Genomic DNA, 22266 nt, shown 5'->3' with positions numbered 1-22266 from the left:
GTGTGATGATTAGACAAACTGAGATAATAGTGGGCTTTGTTAACATCTGCAGATAATGGTATCGATTGCACATTGTGCCAAAATCCCCGTGCTGAGTGGTGAGTGATACCAGGTAAACAGTAAGAGATGAACAAATGTACATAGCAACCCATAATAAACAGGTCAGAGTTTCCCTCTGCAGGTAACCACTGCATAACACCTTCCCTTGTTTGCTTTAAACTTGAGCTGTATAAAGATAAGCCGACGTGATAAAGTCGGCAACAAAAAAAAAAGGTGGGAGGAGAGAAAATGATGGGAGGGGGTGATGAAGGGCGGGGACACAGCCTGGATTTTTCCTGGCCGAGCTTCGCCTGGCTGGATGGAACAAGAGAAACAAGGTGGGATTCAGAAGAGAACTATCATTATCTCCTGCCAGGGTTTTGTTTATACTGTGTTCCTGCTTGAGTGCCGACTAAGCTGTTCAGCATGAACTGACTCGGGAGAAAGGCCAGACATGGAGAAGAGAAGCAGGAGAGAGCAGATAGTCAAAGAGGAACAAGATGTCTGATGAGAGAAAGAGATAAAGGAACAGCAAGCAGAAATACTGCTTTTTTTTTTTTTTTTTAAAGAAACATCCAGATGGAGCTGAATGCAGATTAAAATGAAGGTGGCTGCGGTCAGAAGGACTATAGGTCAAGACTGAACAGAGCGTTGATGAAATCAGAGAGCATTTCCAAAAAAGGAGTGATTATAACAGAGGGAGGGCAAACAAAAAGACTTCCTTTCCCCTTCTTTATTGTTCTTGTTCTGTTAACAGGAAACTGAGTATAAGGTAATTACACAGAAGGGAAAATTGGTCTATTGTACATTTTTGAGAGGATTGCAAACAATACAGTGAATAAAAGACGTATTTTTATTTATTATTACTATTTCTTTACAAATAAATGCAGTGATGATTAGGGCCTGCTCCTCTGACTGTGTTCCTGATCACTGTGCAGCCACATTTATCATCTCCTGCACTCATTATACTAAATACTTCATATGGCTTTTTTTTTCACGATTTGTTCTTTATAATTCCCTTAATATTAAAAGCTGCAGCACATTAGGATCTGTGGGACCGTGGCTGTCATCTCAACTGTAGTTTAAATCATTATGATTGCCAGGAAGTGTTTATTATTTCAACACTAATATTTTTTTCAACACTAGCAGACTGGCGTGCTTTGGCACAAGTGAGCTCTTCAGGTCTCAATAACATCTGCTCAAGTTTATCTCAAGGGTGCTTTAATGTAACATGCCAAACTTTTGTGTCCTTGCAAGACTTTTTTTTTTTTACACTGACTCCTCATCAGTAAAACCTCACTGCAACACAACGTGTCAAGACACAAAAAGATTTCATGAGATGTCACTAAAGCAGAGCAGATTTGAATAGATTCATCTGTTTTAATAATTATCTGACCTTTAACTTGTTTATATCAATTTTTTTTATTATTAATTAGTGTTTAAATGTCGTGAGACTAGCACATTTTGTGTTATCATTGCTGGATCATGATATCAAGGAAACAAGAAAGATTATCATTCGCTTCATCATGTGTTTCCTACTCTGGTTCAATCAATTTAGGTGTTTCAGAATCCACCATATAATTTCAAAGAATTACTGTTTTAATGTGATAAAATCCTGAACAAAAGCTCTACATTGTTTCAGGGCATCATCATAAAAATGTTAAGTTAGACAAATGTTTTTTTGTAAGGGTTTGCAAGTAAACAAAACAAGGCTGTATTTCAGAAATGTATCACACTATTTTCCCCTTTTGTCTCAGAAGAGATGTAAGTAATTCCTTTATCATTAATTTTGCCACGAGCACTGCAGCACCAATGACATTTACTTCATCATTTATTGACTGAGATAAAGTTCATCTATAATTTACTCCCTGACTTTGCAATGTTATCAGCTATTGTTCATCAGACAATAGTGAAGTTTAACCTATTAATGATTAATTTATGAATCAGTTAAGTGTCTCATGATTAGTTGATTCATTTATCATTAATTGATCATTTTTAATGAATCTGAACAAAAAGGGTGTTATGAAAGATTCATTGATTAGTTAGAGAGAGGTGAATGATGTCAGATGAGAGCAGCAGGGCAGCAGTAGTTATTGAAGCTGGTTGTGAAGAGAACATTATTGAGTCTGTGTGGACAAACCTGAGAGAAGAAAACTACAATTTCACTCTTTTTCTATGCAGGTATCCATGAGCAAGGCACAGTACTTAACCCCCATATAGCACTGCAGTGCAGCCACTCAGTAAAGCATAGTTGTGTAACTATGTAAATGTGACTCTTAGTTGGACACTGTGTGAGTTTGAGGCTGAGGTTTAAGGTACTCTATATTCTCTTCTGACCTGCTAGTGTGAAAGACAGGGGAAATTAATGAGATTGGAAAACCCACTTGTCATTTTTGAAATATTCCCCAGACAGACTAAGACAAACATATCACTCAGTGGTAACTTTTTAAAAATTTTTTTATCTTACAGCATAAATCTTTTCCAGCTAATTTTTAGCTGAACAGTTGTGTCCAACCTTTTTGACACAGGAGCTATTTTTTTCCTCATTCCATCAGGGCATTAATGAAAGTGTGGAAACACCAACACATCTCTGGCCTCACTGCAGAGGAATGTACTTTGCTGCCATACAGGGGCATAACATGGTCCACGATAGACTTGAGGTTAAAGAAGTGGCCTTTTGACTGGAAAGATGCCAGTTTGAATCCGTAGACTGTCTGGGAAAATGTGAAATAGGAAGCTGATGTAACACCTTCCTCCCCTTCTACAGCTACGACCGGCTCTGTTGAGCAAGGCATATAACTGTTACGGGTGGAGCCCTCACTGCTCTAGCGGAGACAGTAGATGACATCATTAATGCCTGAAGGTCATTTAAAGGTCTTTTCAAAATTCAGGAAACATAAACTTTTGTAAGTTCTCTAAATAAGTTTTCAGTTTTGTCTTACGAGGAAGGATAACGTTGCATCCTTGACAACAGAGATACAAGAGAAAAACATTTTCCGCAAAGGGCAAATAGCGAGCCCCTGACGTCCATGCAGAGTTTCGTCACCATACAAATTTAAACCAATTCAAGTTGAACTATGGTTGCCTGGATCTCCGAATTTCCGTCCTCATATCCTATTTGTTCAGCGATTCAAGTAAATGAAATGGCATTCACTCTGATTATCAGGCTTGAACTTATGCTACAGTTAGTGAAGCCAGTAAGGTAGAGCGCTCATTAAGGGATCTAAGTGACGCAGTGGAAAAAGTTGTCGCCTGAAACTGCAGAGATCTGGCTTCAGTCCCTGGGAGTGGAGCCTCTGGCTTGGCAATATAACATGTAGTGTTAGTGAGTGGGAAGCCAGTGAGGGACTACAGCACCAGTGACTCTTATTGGTTGTTCTGTCTGCATTGATAAATCCTCCATAGGCACCACAACGAATGTACAGAAGCAGGCTAACTTCCTAGGTTGACAAGAAACAATCTCACTACGAGGTGCTTTAGTAGCTGTTTAGTAGCTGCAAACTTTTAAGCCAATAAGGACATCCTTACAGTGCTCTAAAAGATAAAAAATCTACTATTCCATGAAAACTGGGCAAACTCCATCTGCAGATGAAGATTGTGTGATATGGTCGCAAGCTCCAGAACAGCTATAAATGGATATTGTAGTGAGATTGTTTTGTAAAGTGACAAATTTTGAATAAAGCAGCTATGATCATTACTTTTTATAATAATAATCTATCAAATGACAGTGTGTAATGTCAGAGGTGTCGTTCGTAGTGATGAACTTCATACTCTCATAGAGTCGTTTCAGCCGCGGCAGGCAGCTGTTTTCAAAGTAAAAGCTTTAAAAACCATCTGTACATTACCTGCTCAACAACAAACAGCAAACAGACACAGTTAGCAACTAGCTGGTGAACATAGTGTAGCATTTAGCAACAGTACAAAGACAAACTTTTGCATTTCTGTGTGGTAAAACAGATTCTGCACGTAGGCTGCAAAAGGACCCAAACTGGAGGCTAAGATTAAGTCGAAGTGCTTTTAATTTACACTTTTTCTGAAAAGCAGATCAATTGCATTATCACAGAAAATGTTTGCAGGTCCAAATGTCACAAATGTTTGGGGAAACCATGATTTAAAACAGTTATATTTTGACAGTACCAATCTTGTCTTACAATAGATTTCTAGCTGTAGATGAGAAGGGAACTTTATTTTGCTTTGCAGGGGTTTGGTTTGCATACAATTTCAGGAAGAGATGTCAGGCCTGAGGTTAACCCTCAGTGACATGCCCCTTTCAAAAGAAACAATGCTAGCATATAAATCACAAAGTAAAGGAAGAGGACAACAACTGTGAGGGGTTGCAGAATGTGAGGAAAACAGATAATAGGTTTGTGGCAGTTTAAATCCTGCAGAAAAAGACACAGACACAAAGCTTCTTATTTTAGGAGAAATTGGTTCAGGCATTAATTGACAGCAAAAGCAACATTAGGCCGCTTTGATTCATATGCAGCAGGATTATGTCATTCCAAGGTCATGAAGTGATGCCACAAATGGCTGCAGTCGAGGAACAATTGCCCTGGGTGAAAGAAGGAAGTAAATAGGTCAGCCTGACCCTGAGACCTAAGACCTGCTGAATTAGCTTTAGGACCAAGACAATTATCGAGAGCTGCAGCGCAGAAATCAATGGGTATAAATGAATTTCGATGACCTGCTTGTGGAGTAGAAAGACCTTGTGGAAATCTTCTGGACTCCTGTGATGAGGCAGAGATGGTGTTACACAATCGTTAATGCAGGTTCAACAGCTCTGATTGTAGCTCAAGTGGCAAATTATGAGATTGGTTGTAATTCTTGCAGTGTAAGCACTGCTCATTTGGCTTCCCAAGTGATTTCAAGGAGATGTTATTTGCTGTGGAGACCCTGTATGTATGTGTGTGGTTTTCAAAATAGTGACATGCAACTGTGAAACTGAGAGGTGCTAAGCCGCAGACTGCAGACCCAGAACAGTTCAGCATGGATGTCACATCAGATTTGATAAACATTGATAAACATTGTCTCCAGGCTGAGGTTAACATGAAGACTGAATATGTGTGTCAGTGTCTCATGGGGCATGAATATGGTTGATCAGGAACCACAGAGGAAGGTGCTGTGGTATGACTGCATGTCTCATTGGCTCTTTATGTGGCAGTACTGAATAGTAAAAGGGCAAAAAAGGTAGGTCACAGGAGTATCAGGTGTGGATGGTGGTTAATCTGAGTCAGGAAGCAGGTGTTTCCCCTCCAAACTGTTGGTCTGAGGCCAAACATTGAGATCTGAAGGGTGAACTCTCAAATTCAAACTCCATGAGAGGAAGCTGTCGAGTCAAAGTGATAAGTTCAAATCTCAAAATGTGTGTAGGTACAGTTAAAAAGAAAACGCTGCCTTGGTTAAACCGTCTTTCACATTTATCTGTAACCTGCCAACACCCACCCACTAATTACAATACTTTGTGCTGAAGATCTGCAATTTATGACCTAATCAACTGATCACGACAGTCTTTTTGTGTGACAGTAGCTGCTGCAGTGAAACTGCAAAGGGCTTTTTGCAGAGGAGGTGTTGAAAGTGATGTGGCCTTTTGTCTGTATACTGATCCTGGAGTTGCAGCCATTTGAAGGTGACACGTCATCTGTGCCTGATAACGTTCTTGCTGTTGATTTATTAAAATGCCTTTGTGAGAAACAAGTCAAAAAATTGACATTATTATATTATAGGCATTATTATAAATAAAGGATGCAACTATATGGCACCTCAATGTGTTACTGCAAGAGAATGTGCCTAACAGTCATATTTTCATTGTAATAGTAAAGTTGTACTTGTTGTACTTACATACTTTTTATGACACAGTCAAGGTTCACCTGTGGTTTCACTGCATCATATATACAGTATGGCTGTATATATGTGTGGCTGAGATAGGTTACTATCACAGACAAAGGTAAACTCCTAGCAAAAACCACCAGACTGAGATTCCTGGTATAAACACTTGCTCTTCTTCTAATCATAAAAACAGAAATTGCCCACTGACTACAAACCTTCTCGAGGGGTTTTCGGGTTTCCTCAACTTCTGCTTTAACATGACATGACAACTTCTGTATTTCATTTCCTCTGAAATATATAACAGATTGTGAAGTTAGAACATGTGACAGATTTACTTTAACAAAAAAATACCACGACACGGGTCACAGCACATGGAACTAGCACAAATATGCACTTACATGGCTAATCATTTATGAAACGATGACATCTGACAGCTATCATATTAAAATTGTCAAATAACACGATAATTAAAGAAACCGAACCCCTTCAGTGAGATTTGACTTATTTAGACTGCAAACAAGCCATTTATTAATCAAGGAAGTATTTAAAATTTAAGTTTAGCATGTGGGCAATTTTTTCTTTTAACATTCGGAAGTAAAAGCATAATAACTTCCTGAAATGGTAAATAAGAAGCACTTAAGTGTCCCTGTTCTGAAGTTGTGCTGTTATTAGATACGGCATTAAACTAATACTTTCTGTCCCAGATGACATAAAAGTCTAATATCCAGATGGAGATTTTTTTTTTCTTGCCTTCTCTGTTACACTGCCAAGCTTGTTAATACTGAACTGAAGCCAAATTTCAAACGGGTCAATAGAGCTTGAACACAAGGCCAGATGTAGATTTTATCAGGGTGTAGCTAACTTGCTGGTGACGCCTCCGTTTCCACTGGGATTAGAAAGTTATCATTTCCCATTTTCGAACAGTGCGTTGATAGTCAAAGCAGCCAAATGTTTATCTATAGTCTACATGGCCAGTTTTAACACTTACACAAACATTTAGTGGATATTAAGATTTGGATCATTGGCAGTCTGAACAGTATAGGGTCTTTATGCGTCTGTAAGCTTTTTTCTCCCCCATTTCATTTCCCTAAATGTTTAATGTAAGCACAGGAAAGTGCCTGTTAATCTTTTCTTTTTACAGGTTTTCAGGTTAATGCAAATTTCTGACACAGTAATTGTTTTCTTTCATTTTTACAGTTTTACAACTCTTAAGATGGGAAAAAAAAGTAACAGCTTTAATTCCTTGAGTATTTCTCTATCAGAAACATGAAATCTCTAAGAATCCAGCACACATGACTTCAGACTTCATGTTGTTTAGCTTTGGGTTGAGCTTAATGTTTCAAAAGTGCGTCAAACTTCACACTCAGTAGACAGTACAGGACTCCGGATGGACCAACTATTTTTGCCACACTGGGACAGTTTTGGGTCACAGTTAAAATAAATGAGAGCAACATCAAAAGTGAGCAAATGGTTTATTAACTAGGTATTTTACAATGTGCCAGAAATCATATACACTCTAGCAGCCAGCCTAAATGTTTAATGAGGACATTTTTTACATGATTCTACATCGCCTCTGAGTGCTGAGTAAATTATTTCAACATTAGCAAGATAAACTTTGTGAAAGTAAATTAATTAAAGCAATAAGGAACGCTGGCTAAAAGACAGGCGGCGTGGAATGAGCAGTGAGCCCTCTTAGTGTCAACTTAGTTTTCTGATGAAATGGCTCCCTCTGCTGGTGAGAATCTAACACTAACAGTGTTGCAGGTTTTTGATTTTTTGAAGAAATAGAAGACTCCAACACATGATTAGATCCTTGTGTTTGTTTTTTGTTTTTTTATTGGAATGCTTTACCTCAATAACGTGACAACGAGCCAAAACAGTGCAAATAACGTATCGCACCAGACACAGACTCCCAAAATCTCAACCCCCTTCAAACATCACATTCTCAAGCTTCACATGTCTTATATACAACCGGGGTCACTTCTAGACACTCACACAACTCCAGCTTACATAATCCAGTACCAGACATACTGTACACAACCGTCCCCATGAACACTTAAGGCACACACACACATACACTATTTAACACAGCACGCAAATGTGCAGAGCTTAAGACAGCAGTAATGTCGGATAATTTTGATGCTCGGCATGAGACTCTCAGCCGCGATTTGAACACAACTGAGCCATGAGGAAACAGCTACAGACAGTATAAGCTCACAGACAAATGGTTTTCTTGACATGAGCTGTGATTGCTTTTTTTTTAGCGTGACAATATTCAGAGTATAGTCGTGCTCCGTAGCTTAGCCTTATGCTACTTTTTAATTTCTAAAAATATTCGGTAACTATGTCATGTAGAGAAGTCAAGGTCCCATGGGTAGCAGGGCTGGGTGAGAGTCAACTACAAATACAACAGGGACAGAAATAAAGAGGAGATGAGAAACAGAATGAAGAGAAAATACTGTATATCCATGTAATAAGGAGGGAGAGGGAGAGAGAGCCTGTGCTATATAGTCAAAGTTGAAGTCTATGAATATTTGGATAAATATTAGTGTGACACAGACGCAGCATGAGACAGCTTCTTCTTTTTTTTTTTTTTTTTTCCGCTGACATCAGTAAGAAACTGTCCACATCAACCTGTATTCATAAGGAATTATATGATTAGCAGTGTAAGATGAAAGCAGGAGGATTGGAGCTAATCTGACAACCGCCTTTTCATCTCATTTTTTTTTTTTTTTTTTTTTTTTACTCTGCTTTTAAAAATAAAAATAAAGCACAAACTGAGATGATGGCCTGGAGTGACGTGTTCAAATATTCTTTATATTCAAAAATTGTCTTTTAACGGATACAGGAGGAGGAGCACAATTTAAAAAAGCTGGCAGGATTTAGTTTAGCAATACAATATTTTTGACATTTAAATGAAATGTCAAGAGAGGCAGAGTGAAGTGTGAATCTACAAATAAAATGTAAATACACTTGCCCGGGTGTGATAGAAGCTTTGCATGTAAGCAGCAGCGTCTGGGGGGTGTTTGGAAGACCTACGTAGATTATCGGACAAGTACAGTCAAAAGCATTACATCGCTAACGGATACGTATGAATACACGATTTTCACTGATATTAACTCACTTAAGACACGAGTCGTTGGCCGACTTTCTACACAAAAGCTGAGACTCGCCTGAAAACATGCATTCAGCGACGACGTTGGGTCTAACATTTAGTTTAGTGATTTTTTAGTGACACAGCAGTGGAGTATTGATCTACTGTGAGACAGTTTGCTCTCTAGATATCCACTGATCTATTTCATACTGATTAACTCTTTCCTAAGATGCCTAAACAGTTACATATTGGGCTCAAATGTAAACATTTAGAAGACTAAGTGCTCCTTGTTTGGCTGAGTATATGAATAAGTACATATAAAAACTGGACTGATAGACAAACTATCATTTCATTTGTGTAAATTATTTTATATGCAGATTACACTTTGAGCAAAAGCATTTGTGAGTCTTATATTTACACGTGTGTCTCAGCAGTAGCCCCTCTCTATGGGTGATTCCCAGCCTTTTTAGCTTGTGGACCCCTACAACGAAGCAATGGAGTAATTTTTGAAGGATTTCTAGAGGCCTGGAGATGTTAAAGTATCCAGTGTTCCAATCAAATCAGTGTTATTTAGACTAGAAACTATATTATGTTTTTCTATTTGGTCTCACATCAAACTAAAGTTGTGTCCGTGGCACAGGTGACAGAGGGAAACACTCATTAATTAATCTGTGTGTGTGTGCCACTGCAGTCGCACATGATCTCAGTATATCTGTCTATGACTCACAGACGTCTGACCTTGGAAAATCCTTTTGCAACAGAGCTTACTACTGCAATCACAGTCTGTAGTGAGGTCTCTCTCCCTCTTCAGCGCCTCTCCACACCCAACCCTCCGCTCATGAATGTGATCCCGCACCCCTCTCAAGCCCACTCACATCAGGGTGCCTCCTTCTCCTGTGAGTGAGCCCCTTCCTCCTCCTGATACCAGAAGCATGTCTCCCCCGTCTCCCACAGCAGCGGGTGAGACATGCCTCCGGATAAATGTGCTGTTCGGCCACGGCCCTCAAACCAGTGACGCCCGTCTCTCCTCTGGCGTTTCCTCCAGTATCTGGAGCAGCAGGTCGCTGAGGGGCTTCGCTATGGTGCGGTAACCCGTCGATGTCAGGTGGAGGAAGTCAAACATGTCCTGCTGGCTGATGGTTCCGTCAGAGTGGACGAACTCTGCGCTTACATCCAGGAACTGAGCCTGGCCCAGGCGCGGCAGCCAGGAGCGAAGGAACCCGTTGACGCATGCGTTCTTCTCCCTCAGCGGGTTTGGACGCTCCCCTCGAGGCATCAGACCCTGAGGATGACAAAAATGTTTTGACTTACACGGGACGTCAAATCGCTTAGATTAGAAAACAACATTTTGCATTTCAGTTGGTTGTTTTGAACACATTAGGCACATTGTAGTTAAAATTATCCAAGTTAGTCTATCTTTGAAACTATTAGAATCATGAGTTTTTCCATTGAAATCCAGGGGCGGGGACAGCCACTAGCACAAAAACTCAGTTATTATTTATGGAGGATGATTCTGCAGTTTGCACATCTGACTGGAAGCAGCGTCTCTTTTACTGAAGAGGTAGAAATAACACAATGTAAAACTATTTACTTTCTTGCCTGAGTCTACTCTGTGTTTTAGTAAGAATATGTTTTTGAAAATATGTCTTTAGTTAAACAGAACAATAAACCGATGCTATGTTTCATTCAAGCATACAGTCTGTAATTCCAGTGTTTTTTCTAACTCCATTTATTCTACCCCATACTGAAGTTAAGCAGCATGTCCACACTTCAGAGCTGTCGACTTCTCTGACATCGGTGTTGTGTTAAAGACTAACAATCGACTTCAACTCTGTTGCACAGCAGCTGTGTTCTTTGTTTTTAATTGTGGGATGTTTTAACATTTTCAAGGGCACTGACATCAACAATCCAAACATGGTTCAGTGTCTCACCAGGTCTACAGAATATAAACTACACAGTAAACTATTTTTATTTTTGCTTAAAAGAAAAAGAAACCAGAAAACGTATGTTAAATTCCACATTTCAATAAACCTTTTGAAAACAAACAAGGTGCAACAAAAGAAAATTAAACTTACCAGTACAACTATCTTTGCCTTGGGGAGGCGGGAGATGAGCAGCTTTGTGATTGCAAGAATTCCTCCTGCGACTTGCTCTGCTGTGTGTTCGTGATTGTTGGTTCCAACCCACAACACCACCACCTGGACAAGACCACAGACACACATTTTGTTCACTTTGACTGAACACACTAATCTCCAGAACTCAGAGCATGATATATAGTAATAACTAAGCAGCATGTTGTCAGGCAGTTGTTTTGAGGTTAGTGAGTTCTCATGGCTTGATATCTGGGTAATAAGTGAACAGTGCAAGCTGTCCCTGATGTCTATATCATTTGAACAGTCAATAAGCACAGTGAGGGTGATAGAGCAGGCTGCTGCTGCTGCTACAATATTTTCAAAATGCACAGTGCAACTCAATAACATGGCTGCTGGGACCACAAAAGCTGTTCTGGACAAGACTCACTGATGACAATGGCCCATTAGGCCACCTGCTCCTGCTACATCCAAAACGAGCAGGTCAGGGACACCGACATCCATCTACAAGACCATCTATGCATCCATCTCAACATCAGAGGAAAAACCGACATAAACATGGAGGAATTAAACACCTGCTGTGATCACATGGGTCTTCTCTGCCAAGCACCTTGCTAGCCAATGTACAGGCATTGGCTAATAAACTGTACATGATATCAGGAACTGTGATGTCCTTTGTTTCACTAAAACCTGGCTAAATCCTGGAATACTGGACAGCCCCATTCAACCAGGTAACTTTTTCTGTATAACGATCTGACAGAACAGAGGACTCTGGTAAAAATCAAGGAGGAGGTGTGTGAATAAGGATTGGTGTGACAGTTGGAATATTAAAACGCTATCCTGTTCCTGCTCAGCTGATCTGGAGTTATTGTCAATCAAATGCAGACCGCACTTCCTAACAGGAAATGGTCAGGCCAATCAGAGGCTGCCCTACAGTCTGCACTACATGACACCGTCTGGAGCACATTCCAGGACACCACTGTCGACAATGGATTCACTGAGTCTGTGGTGGATTTAATTTGTAAAACGACAGAAGCAACTGTACCCAAAACTTCAGTTAAATCATTCCACAACCAGAAAACATAGATTACCAGAACCATCTGGGATGCCATAAACACACGCACTGCAGCCTACAATTTAGGGCTGCAGCCTGGAAACATGGACAATTAAAAAGCAGCAGCATACAATGTAAGAAGAGCCATAAAGGAAGCAAAAAGGCACCACAGGAAGGAAGCAGAATTACAATTCCAGGAGGGCAATCCCAGAAGCATGTGGCAAAGTCTAAGAACTGTGACAGATTACAAGCCTGCTCCCTCCTCCTTGTCAAGTGCTGATGCATCTCTAGCAAGTGAGCTAAACAACTATTATGCTCACTTTGAGGCTGTCAGCAGCGAGCAAGCAAAAACTAGAGCTGAAGCAGAGGTCAATGGATGGGTGGGTGCACCTTTCATACTGATAACCTTTTCTGAGCATGACGTCATGAAGGCTTCTAAGTGTGTGAACACCAAGAAAGCAACAGGACCAGATGGTATCAGTGGGCAGGTCCTTGAACTGTGTGGTGACCAACTAGCGCCAGTGCTCACAATGATATTCAACCTGTCCCTGGCTCAGTCTGTCATACCCATGTGGTTCAAGAAGTCCACCATCATTCCTGTACCCAAGAAAAAAAGACCAGCCTGCCTGAATGACTACCACCCAGTGGCACTCACCTCTGTAGTGATGAAGTGCTTTGAACAGCTGGTCAAGGATTACATCTGCTCCTGACTACCCAGCACATTGGACCCACTACAGTTTGCCTACCATCCCAACTGATCAATGGAAGACACCATAGCACACATCCTCCACACCACCCTATCTCACCTAAACGAAAAAAGGGAGCTGTGTGAGATTACTGTTCATTGACTACGACTCAGTGTTTAACACCATAGTTCCCTTCAGGCACGTCACAAAGCTCAAGGACCTGGGATTAAACACCTCACTGTGCATGTGGATCCTCGACTTCCTGACGGGCAGACCCCAGGTGGTGAGGGTAGACAGACACACCTCTTCTACCCAAATCCTTAACACCAGAGCACCCCAGGGCTGCGTTTTGAGCCCCCTGCTGTACTCCCGGTACCCACACAACTGTGTAGCCACTTTTGAAACCAACATCACTATCAAGTTTGCTGTCGACACAGCTGTGGTGGGCCTGAACAAAGATAACCATGAAAAGGCCTACCTGAAAGTGGACTTTGGGAAGAAGCAGAGAAGGAACTACGCACCCCTTGATATCAACAGGTCCTTGGTGGAGAGGGTGGACAGCTTCAAGTACCTTGGTGCCAACATCACCGAAGGTCTGACCTGGGCGCGGCACACTGACTCAGTGTGAGAAAGGCAAGGCAGAGGCTGTTTCACCTCAGACATTTGAGGAAATTCCGGGTACCCCCTCAAATGCTCCTGCATCATTGAGAGCGTCCTGAAGGGGAATGCCTGGTATGGAAACGGGACTGAACAGGACCACAAGGCCCTGCAAAGAGTGGTTTGTTCAGCTGAACATACAATATGCGGTGCTCTACCCTGCCTAAAGGATATCTACACCAGGCGCTGCAAGAATAAAGCTAGGAGAATCATTAAGGATCCCAGCCACCCGGATAAAGGCCATTTCTCCCTGCTGCGCTTGGGAAGAAGGTCACGGATACACCAGGCCAGCACTGAGAGGCTCAGGAAGAGCTTCTACCCTCAGGTCACTAGGATCCTAAATGAGGTCACTGCCAAACAACTTGATTTCACTGAGCGCAGCTGCGTCACGTTCCAGCTGTGACGCAGCCGCAGGACCTGATCGCGACCACTCTAGACAGTGACCCTGAAGGTATCAATAGTCCCAGAAGTCCCTGCTCTGCTAAAATTATGTGTCTAGTCTATTTTTTGATGAAAGTCAAGTCAAGCTACATAGAGCAGATTGAGCTGGGCAGGAAGTCAAACACAGGAACAGCATAGAGCATCCAGTCAATTTTCAAAAACACCATGTGCAGACTCCTGATTTTATATCAGCAATAAACACAATTACATTAGACAAACAAAGAAACCGTTTAAAAACATAGCCTAGTTACCCATAGCAGAAGCACAAAAATCAAGGAAAAATGACCAAATCAACAAAATCTGAGCAAGTCAACAAAATCAGGTAGTTCAGTTGCACTGCTACTGCAGCCTAAAGGCACTCATTTGGCTTTATGCTGCCGTAATTTCTGTAGTTGCGGGGCAAGTGAACTTAAAAGGCGGCTGGCTTGACTATAGTTTTGCAAACAGTGTCTCACTTGGCTGCAGTCAAAAACTCTCTGTTTCTGAAATGCTCCCAGTGGGGTATGATGCAGTGTGGAGGAAGATCTCAGCCAGCTTGTCTCACCTTGGGACGGATGTTCTCCAGCTCCCCATTCTGCAGCCTCCACAACACATTACAGGTGGTGTCCCCTCCGATGCCAAAGTTAAGAGCATGAAGAGGAGAGAACAACTCCCTCCAGACCTGTGGACAGAAAAACACAAATCTGCATTTAATACGAGCTTTCTCCAATGCTCACAAAAAAGCTTTTCACCAATCTGCAGCCCTCATGTGTATAACTTTGCTGGGAGTTGTTACTGCTTAAATTGGAACACAACAAATTTATTCAGCACAGACAAGCAGAACTGGAAGTGATGAAACAAAAACAAACGAGCAGACAAAATTGGAACTGGAATACTATAAACTGAAGCTGATAAACGAGGGACAGCTGTCTGGTGGGGGTGCTGTTCAGGAAGAGAGTTGATGTTAATATTGAAACTAACCTGCAATTGTTTCCCAAGTTCACAGAAAAAGGTCTAGACCTGTTTTTTTCTTTGTTCGAGTGGGTGGCAGAGTCCCAGAACTGGTCTGACAAGGACCACACTGTTGTTATTATCCTGTGTCCTCACAGGTAGGACTCAGGAGGCCTGTGCTTCTTTGACTATAGCGGAGAGTAAGAACTATGATGTTGTTAAGACTACAGTGTTGCAGGCATATGAGCTGGTTCCCAAAGCCTATCAGCAACGTTTTGAGGAATTGGAGAAAGAAGGAACACCAGACTCATGTTGAATTTGTGCAGGGTTTGGTTGAACAGTTCATTTGCTGGTGTTCAGCATAAGAAGTTACAACTTTTCAAGAACTGTGTGATTTAGTAGCACATGAGCAACTTAAAAACTGCGTGCCAGATAGTACTGCTACTTACATAAATGAACGAAAAGTTAAAACGCTCCAAGAAGCTGCAGTTTTGGCCGATGAGTATATTCTGACTCATAAAAATACTTTTGGCGAAGTCGGTGTTAGTGTACAGTCACAGGTGGAGTCTGGTTCTTCCAGGCCTGAGTAAAGTACTTGGGAGAACAGTGTTGCATTTTGTAGACGGTCCCTGTGCACTCACCTCACAGCCGGCTGAACATAGAGAACAATGTTATTTGTCCAGCTCAGAGGAAGGCTTGTTTTGGTGAAATTAAGGTTGTAGCTCATTGTCTACCTTGCCTCTAAAATGAAGAGGCAGCTGCCATGCGAGCAGTCAAATGTCCCAGTGTAGAAAGATAAATATCTTATCTTACCTCATATTGCTGCATTAGCTGTACCATCGAATCCCCCACAAAGAGCACGTCTGGTTCAGCATCCTTACACTCCTGCACAAATCTTGTGTGCTGCAAAAAGAAAAAGAAAAAAGAAAAACACAACCTTGTCACAACAGAGTTTGAGATGTGGTCCGTAATTGTGACAGACAGGATAGATAAATGAGTATTTACATGTCATTCACAGTAAACAATATAACTTAATCAGCTCCATTTGAGGTCTTTCAGTCCAAGTTAACAGCTTGTGTTATGAGTTTTCTAAATCTTCTTCTAGGATAATACTCGTTAGCCTTCCCAGTCAGACAAAATCCTGCAAGCTCATCACAGAGGAGACACGTCTGCTGCCCCATCTGATAGAGAGCTTGGAATAAAGCAGACTATCTCAGTCCTATTAGCTTTGGAGGATTAACCTTGCATAGACATAAGAGGAGGTGCCATCAAAACAAGTTAGATAAAGAAAGAAAGCAGGACTTGGGAATGCTTATAATTCAATGATTTTTTTTGAGTAAGGTCACAATCCTAATATAATGATCATCCACATGAATCTGTGAAATGCTGATTTACATGTTATAACTTTAACATACATACACGTGGAAATCTTGACAACACTAAGCTTTAGTTTTTATATGTGAGATTGGAGAGTCAGAGTCCTCTGTTTATCTTATGAGCACTCAGAGCTTACAGTAATATAGAAAACACCTAATGTAAAGCATGTAAAATTAAAAATATGACAACAGTGCTGTCCCAAAAAAACTTAAGTATTCCATCTAAGGTGTTGGGAGCAATAAAAGATTCACAGTCATGCATTTCTCTGCTGGAAACTTTTGTTTACATTGATTCAAAACTGATCTAAGCATGGAGAAGTCCAAGAATGACACAATCCTGTTGAGAAACAATGTAAATCTTACAGATGGTAATATGGTAAATGTATATTATTATTTATATAGAACCTTTCTAGTCTTCTGACTATTCAAAGCGCCCATTCACACACTCATTCATACACTGATGGCACAGCTTTCGGGAGCAATTTGGGGTTCAGTATCTTCCCAAGGATACTTCGACATGCGGACCGGTGGAGCCGGGGATTGAACCGCTGATCTTCTGATTAGTGGACGACCCGCTCTACCTCCTGAGCCACAGCATTTTAGCCTGCATACATAAGGGTCAAATCTGGTATTCTTTATGATACACGAGGATAAAAAGTGAATATTTTTCACACTAATCAGAAATACCACTGACCTTTGCCCAGGCACGAGGAGCTAAAATAGAATCTATTCCAGCATTGATGAAGGCTGCTCAAGAGCTCAAACTAAACTTTTTTTTAGGGTAAACAAAGTTGGAGGGCAAAGGGGGAGAGGAGGGTACAGTTTCTTTAATATGTTCTTCTATCTGGGTGATTGGACTGTGAATTTCAAGATCCTGTATACTCTACAACAGTAGGCATATGCTATTATACTGTATATCTAAATATGTGTGTACAAATAGGTGAAATTATAAACTTGGTAGCTACACTCTATGGTTTTTCTCTTTAGAGCCGAGGGGTATAAAGTATAAAGTGTGGGAGGGTGCAGGCTGCTGCTTTTGTTTGTTGAGTTGTTTTGGTAATGTAAAGACCCTGGACAGAGATGTTGAAACACCTTATTATTATTATTATTATTATTATTATTATAATTATTATTATTATTATGATATTATTGATTGCACGCTCCATATACTGCTTTCTCCTGGTCAATATTTAATACATTTCATTCTCTTCAATTTAAAATCTAATCCTGTAGCAGCTCTTCTCCCTTATCTCACTTCTCACGTATTTTTATTGCATATTCTTCCTTTTTGATATTATTAAGGACTACTTGATTTTGTATATATATATTTTTTGATTGTTCTGCACCACAACACAAAAGCAAGTTCCTTGTATGTGCAAGCCCACATGGCAATAAACCTGATTTTGATTTATACTCTTTGCATGGCAGTTCATTTCGTGTTGTGTGCCCTGTGCTCTTACCAAACTACATTAGGGGGGAAAAGCAGTGTAAAAAAGAGAAAAGAAATACCACCAACCTGTGACATCCAACGTTCATCTCCTTGTACATCCTCTACTTGCTGAGCCACTGCAGCTGGGTTCAGTTCATCTCCGCTCATCCTGCATGGAGACACCACCGCCTTTATTACATAAAACCACACACACAGCTACACAGAGACACAGTCACAGGACGCGGGGTTCATACTGTTTTAGGTTTGCTGCTACAGCAGTGGGAGGAAAGCAAGCATCAGCACCACCAGCTAGCAGAAACCATCGCTGTGCTGCAGCAGCTTAGCGCTTCAGCAGCAGACAGACTGGCCTAATACGGATGTAGGCTACTTTCGCTTTCAAGGCGGGAGCTTACAGATGACAGAGCAGATCGCATTAAACCCGCTGACTGGTTATCTGACGTTAGCTCGTTAGCTATCTGACACTTTGACACAGCCGTCGTTAATATGAACATTTCCATTGTTAAACTACGAGACAAACTACCTGGCTGGGTGTAGGCCGTCACTTCTCGGCTCCTATCGGGCTTGCCTCAACTTCACTTTGACTGCTGTCCGGGTAGCCGATGCGGCAGATGCTCGCTAGCAAATGGTTAGCTGACTCCAGCTAGACGAGACAACAAAAGGTGTGTCAAGAAGGCAAAATCTGCAGAGAGTGTAGCGCGGGGAGAGCGCCGATCTGCTGCTAGGAGCTGTAACACCGCAGGAGGGCAACACATGAGCCACACTTTACCCTGAGTGTAGCCTGTCAGGCACCATATACAGTGCATTATAACTTGAGAATGGCAGCATGTCCATGAGTGTCAGGCAACTTATATATGATACCCTGAGAGTAGCCTGTCAGGCAGCCTATACATTTTATCCTAGCCCCTTTTACACAGCCTGTTCAAGGCGGGAATGTTGCACCGCTATTCTGCTTCACTGTTCTGTGTAAAATGTACGAACACGGGATGAGGGGGTATTGTTGTTTCACCATTAAGGAGGTAGAGCAGCGGAGGTAGTTACATTGCCGGATCAACATCTGTGTAAAATGGACAGCCGGCATGGCAGGACAATAAACACTAGATGCTGACGCTGTTGTGTTACACTCACGCGTCTGGTTCCCTATCGCCAGCATGATATCTAAAGTCACACATGGGGGCGGCATTATGCCGGCTTTGTTTGGTTCAGTATAAACAAGCAAAGCCGGCATAATGACGGGTCTTCATTATAGCAGTATTACGGGATCTCTATATGAAAAGGGCTCCTGAGAGTAGCCCGTCTGCCACCTATACATTTTACCCTACGAATAGTCTGTCAGGCAGCTTTATATGTCTCACATACTTATAGTGTATTGGAGTCTTTCAGTTGTTCCATTGTGCAGGACTAAAAAAAAACCTTTAGTGGGCCAGCTTTTTAGTTTTTCTGCTCAGAGCCGCTGGAACCATCTGTCTGAGGATCTAAGAGGAGCTGGAAGTGAACTTCTTCAGCCTGGCTTTTGATTAAGAATGATTTCTAGACATTATTTGCTTTATTTTATCCACATATTTTATTGTATTCATGTTTTACAATTTGTATTTTATTTGATCTTATTTATTGTTAGTATATATATATATATATATATATATATATATATAAATCTGCTGGAGCCACTCTCCCAGTTTGTGGGTCACAGCCCCCAGTGCTCCAATTACCACTGGCACCACTGTTGCCTTTACTCCCCACATCCTTTCTAGCTCCTCTTTCAGCCTTTGGTATTTTTCAATCTTCTCGTGTTCCTTCTTCTTGATGTTGCTGTCACTTGGGATCGCTACGTCTATCACCACTGCCTTCTTCTTCTGTTGTTTGTCGATATATATATATATATATATATATATATATATATATATATATATATATATATTTATCCCTCATCAATTTTATTTGTCTTTGTTTTGTCTTTTTAATCTATTTAATCTAGATTTCTAGTTTTTATTTCACTCCATTTTAGGATTATTACCCTGGACTCTTCTAAAAAAAGGCCTCAAAAACCTGTTCAGGAAGGCTTTTTCATCTTAACTCTTCTTCTTCTTATTATTTTATTTATATTGTGTGCTCTGTGTTATTAATACTGTTGCACTTTGAGTTTCACTATGAATGAAAAGTGTGGTACAAATGAAATGCATTATTATTATTATTATTATTATAAATATTATTATCATTATTATTATTATCATTAATTCTTTTAAATCTATGTTACTGTATTACATTTTCATCAATTTATTTTCTTGCATGCATCGGGTCTGAAATTGGGTTTTTTTGTTTGTTTGTTTCCTCAGTTTTACACTTGTTCTCATATTATTGGTACGTCAGTCATCTGTGAAGCTCTTTGAACTGCACTAACCCACTAATTGACAAGAATAAAGTTTGAGTCCTTAAATTCCCAGAGTCAAATTCCATCTACGACCTTTGTTATAAAGGTATGTAGTATAAATGAAAACACTACTACCTTCGTGATAATCAGATGTTGTGAAAGGCCGAAAAACCTTCTAGGTCTATGTGTTCAGTCCTGAGAGGTTAAACGCAGGGCAACAAACACCCATATACAGCTGGTTCCGCAATGAATCATGGGTGGGTCTTTGGCGTTAACAACGTGCTTCTTCTCCGCTATTCGAGATACATTCAGGTGGTTTGGGACACAAGAAATAAACACAACACTGTAAAGTGTGAGAGTATCTTTTACTGCTCACACTACGTGCAGCATTGCCGATGCATTTCCTGCGTGATGTGATGGACTGATCTCTCACTTCCACTCGTGACCCATCTTTGATCCCAGAGTGTCAGCTGATCGCAATGCATCATGGTCACGTAGATCAAATGCTGCATTCCCGTACTGTAGGAAACAAAGGGAATTTCAGTCCCCTGTAAGTATCTGTTGACATTAGGGAGTAATGCATGCTTTAAAATGGAGCCAGAAGAAATGACTGATTTTCATCAAGTCATTTTCTGGTCAACACCCTTAAAGCACAGGACACTTCTACTGGACTCTTTGGACTTTTAGTCCCTCAGGAAAAAGACTGAGATCCATAGAAACCTCCACCAGCAGACACAGAAGCTTTTGCCCCTTTAACTAACTGAACTGTACTGTTATGAACTGGACTTTACATCTCACATCCCTCGTTTAATCCCCTGCACTGGTCACTTTCATATATTTCATCAAACTAGACTTTACATTGTACATTACATTCAATCTCCACTGTTATATAGTTGAATTATTTATTGCACATCACATTTAATTGTTGCTCTTGTCACTTTCATATATTTCATACACTTCATTTCTTTGTCTGTAGCACAGTCCATATTTCCTTTGTATAGTCAATATTTCATCTCAAGTATTATTAGTTCAAAACTATCACTATGCCATTCTGTAAATAGATTTTATTTTTTCATTTTTTTGAGCAATACTTTGTTTACTTCATTATTATTATTACCTTACTCTTGTTCAATTTTTATTCTTCTATGTTGTGTTTGTGAGAGAAAACACCAAGACACATTCTTTGTATGCTGCATATGTGGCTTATAAACATATTCTGATTCTGAAACTGGACCAGTCAAACATTTAGATACACTTTCTCATTCAAGGGATGGGAAGGTTTGTTCAAACTTTTGACTGGTACTATACCTTAAATTTCATGGTTGAGATTGCAATATTTTTGTATGCCAAAGAATGTGAACTCCGTTGTTTAGTCTGAACAGGACTGATCTGATCCATAACACACTTGAAGCCTCCAAACTGTTGAGTTTCTCTCCTTGTCATTCAGAGCGGATCAGCCAACCCGAAGAGAAGCCATTCTGCACAGTATTTTACTGTAATTCTTCAACTATCGTAGTGTGAATTATAGTAATGTGGGGCAATTTTTGCAATTGGCACTTCAGCAATACGTTTCGATATGAGGCCAACACATTATATCTGCACCCAATACTGATATGAAATCCCCAAGGTGTTTCCTACTCATATGAGAAGATAATTCAGATATCACAGTTGGAGAAGAAATTGGAAATGTAAAAGGTGTTCCTTGTGCCAAATTGTCCCAGATTATGTGCCTTTCCTAATGACTTGACTGAAATAAAAAATATGAAACATCACTTTACATTGTTTTTCATTATTTTTTTTCCATTTATGGCAAGCTTTTGTCGCTGGTAACAGCATGTCTGCAAGCATCTTTTTTAATTACACAAATTAAAAAATAAACTGAGAATAACAACTGTTTTTAATTCAGTTGTGTTGTATTGTGACTTTTTTGCCTTTTGGTGGTGCCTCTGTCATGTAGATCTGAATAGTATAAGCTTAATTTCACAATGTTATGCTGCAGCTGCATTGAAATCTGATTTGTAATGTATTTAATTTATATTTAATAGCATGCACAGTACTGAGATTCATTCAGACCAAAAGAAGAGAGAATGAACATCATAACCCACCTGCTTCTAAAGCGTGTGTCGTGTCTCTTGACATGTCTTTGTTTTACAGAGATTTGTGTTTTACAAAGCAGCTAACGAGACATTTAAAATATCCTTTCAGAACATTGGGCTTTATTGATGAATGAATGTCATGAAATGAATGTCTGTTACATT

At 40.4% G+C, this 22266-nt stretch overlaps 1 protein-coding gene across 3 annotated transcripts; it reads right to left on the bottom strand.

Moving 5' to 3' along the window:
* Window positions 1-7670: 7670 nt before the first annotated feature.
* pafah1b2 (platelet-activating factor acetylhydrolase 1b, catalytic subunit 2) lies at window positions 7671-20459 on the bottom strand. 3 transcript variants are annotated; one of them, XR_006099737.1, is made up of 7 exons: window positions 18164-18388; window positions 17710-17791; window positions 15631-15720; window positions 14432-14548; window positions 11035-11157; window positions 9835-10241; window positions 7671-8263 (listed from the first exon to the last, which is right to left on the bottom strand). XR_006099737.1 is itself a non-coding variant. In XM_042432143.1 (7 exons), the coding sequence occupies exons 3-7, from the start codon at window positions 17788-17790 to the stop codon at window positions 9963-9965; spliced, it is 690 nt and encodes a 229-aa protein (XP_042288077.1). In that variant the 5' UTR covers window position 17791; window positions 18164-18283; window positions 20378-20459; the 3' UTR covers window positions 7671-9962. The 3 variants fall into 3 exon arrangements, 2 of the variants coding, with proteins under 2 accessions (XP_042288077.1, XP_042288076.1); XM_042432143.1 differs by adding an exon at window positions 20378-20459 and having other exon boundaries at window positions 7671-10241; window positions 18164-18283; XM_042432142.1 differs by having other exon boundaries at window positions 7671-10241.
* Between the last annotated feature and the right edge of the window lie 1807 nt (window positions 20460-22266).

The sequence above is a fragment of the Thunnus maccoyii genome, chromosome 13, assembly GCF_910596095.1.
Source record: "Thunnus maccoyii chromosome 13, fThuMac1.1, whole genome shotgun sequence".
In the NCBI taxonomy this organism is placed as follows: Eukaryota; Metazoa; Chordata; class Actinopteri; order Scombriformes; family Scombridae; genus Thunnus; species Thunnus maccoyii.
Note: the sequence above shows the minus strand (reverse complement) of the source record. Positions and strands in the feature narration are given on the sequence as shown.

Bases quoted from the DNA above. Each gene is read 5' to 3' on its own strand.
- pafah1b2 (XM_042432143.1), bottom strand. From the start codon at position 17,790: ATGAGCGGAGATGAACTGAACCCAGCTGCAGTGGCTCAGCAAGTAGAG. The intron at 15,721-17,709 runs GTTGGTGGTATT...TTCTTTTTGCAG, and splicing joins ATGAACGTTGGATGTCACAG to CACACAAGATTTGTGCAGGA. The intron at 14,549-15,630 runs GTAAGATAAGAT...TTCTGTCCACAG, and splicing joins AGCTAATGCAGCAATATGAG to GTCTGGAGGGAGTTGTTCTC.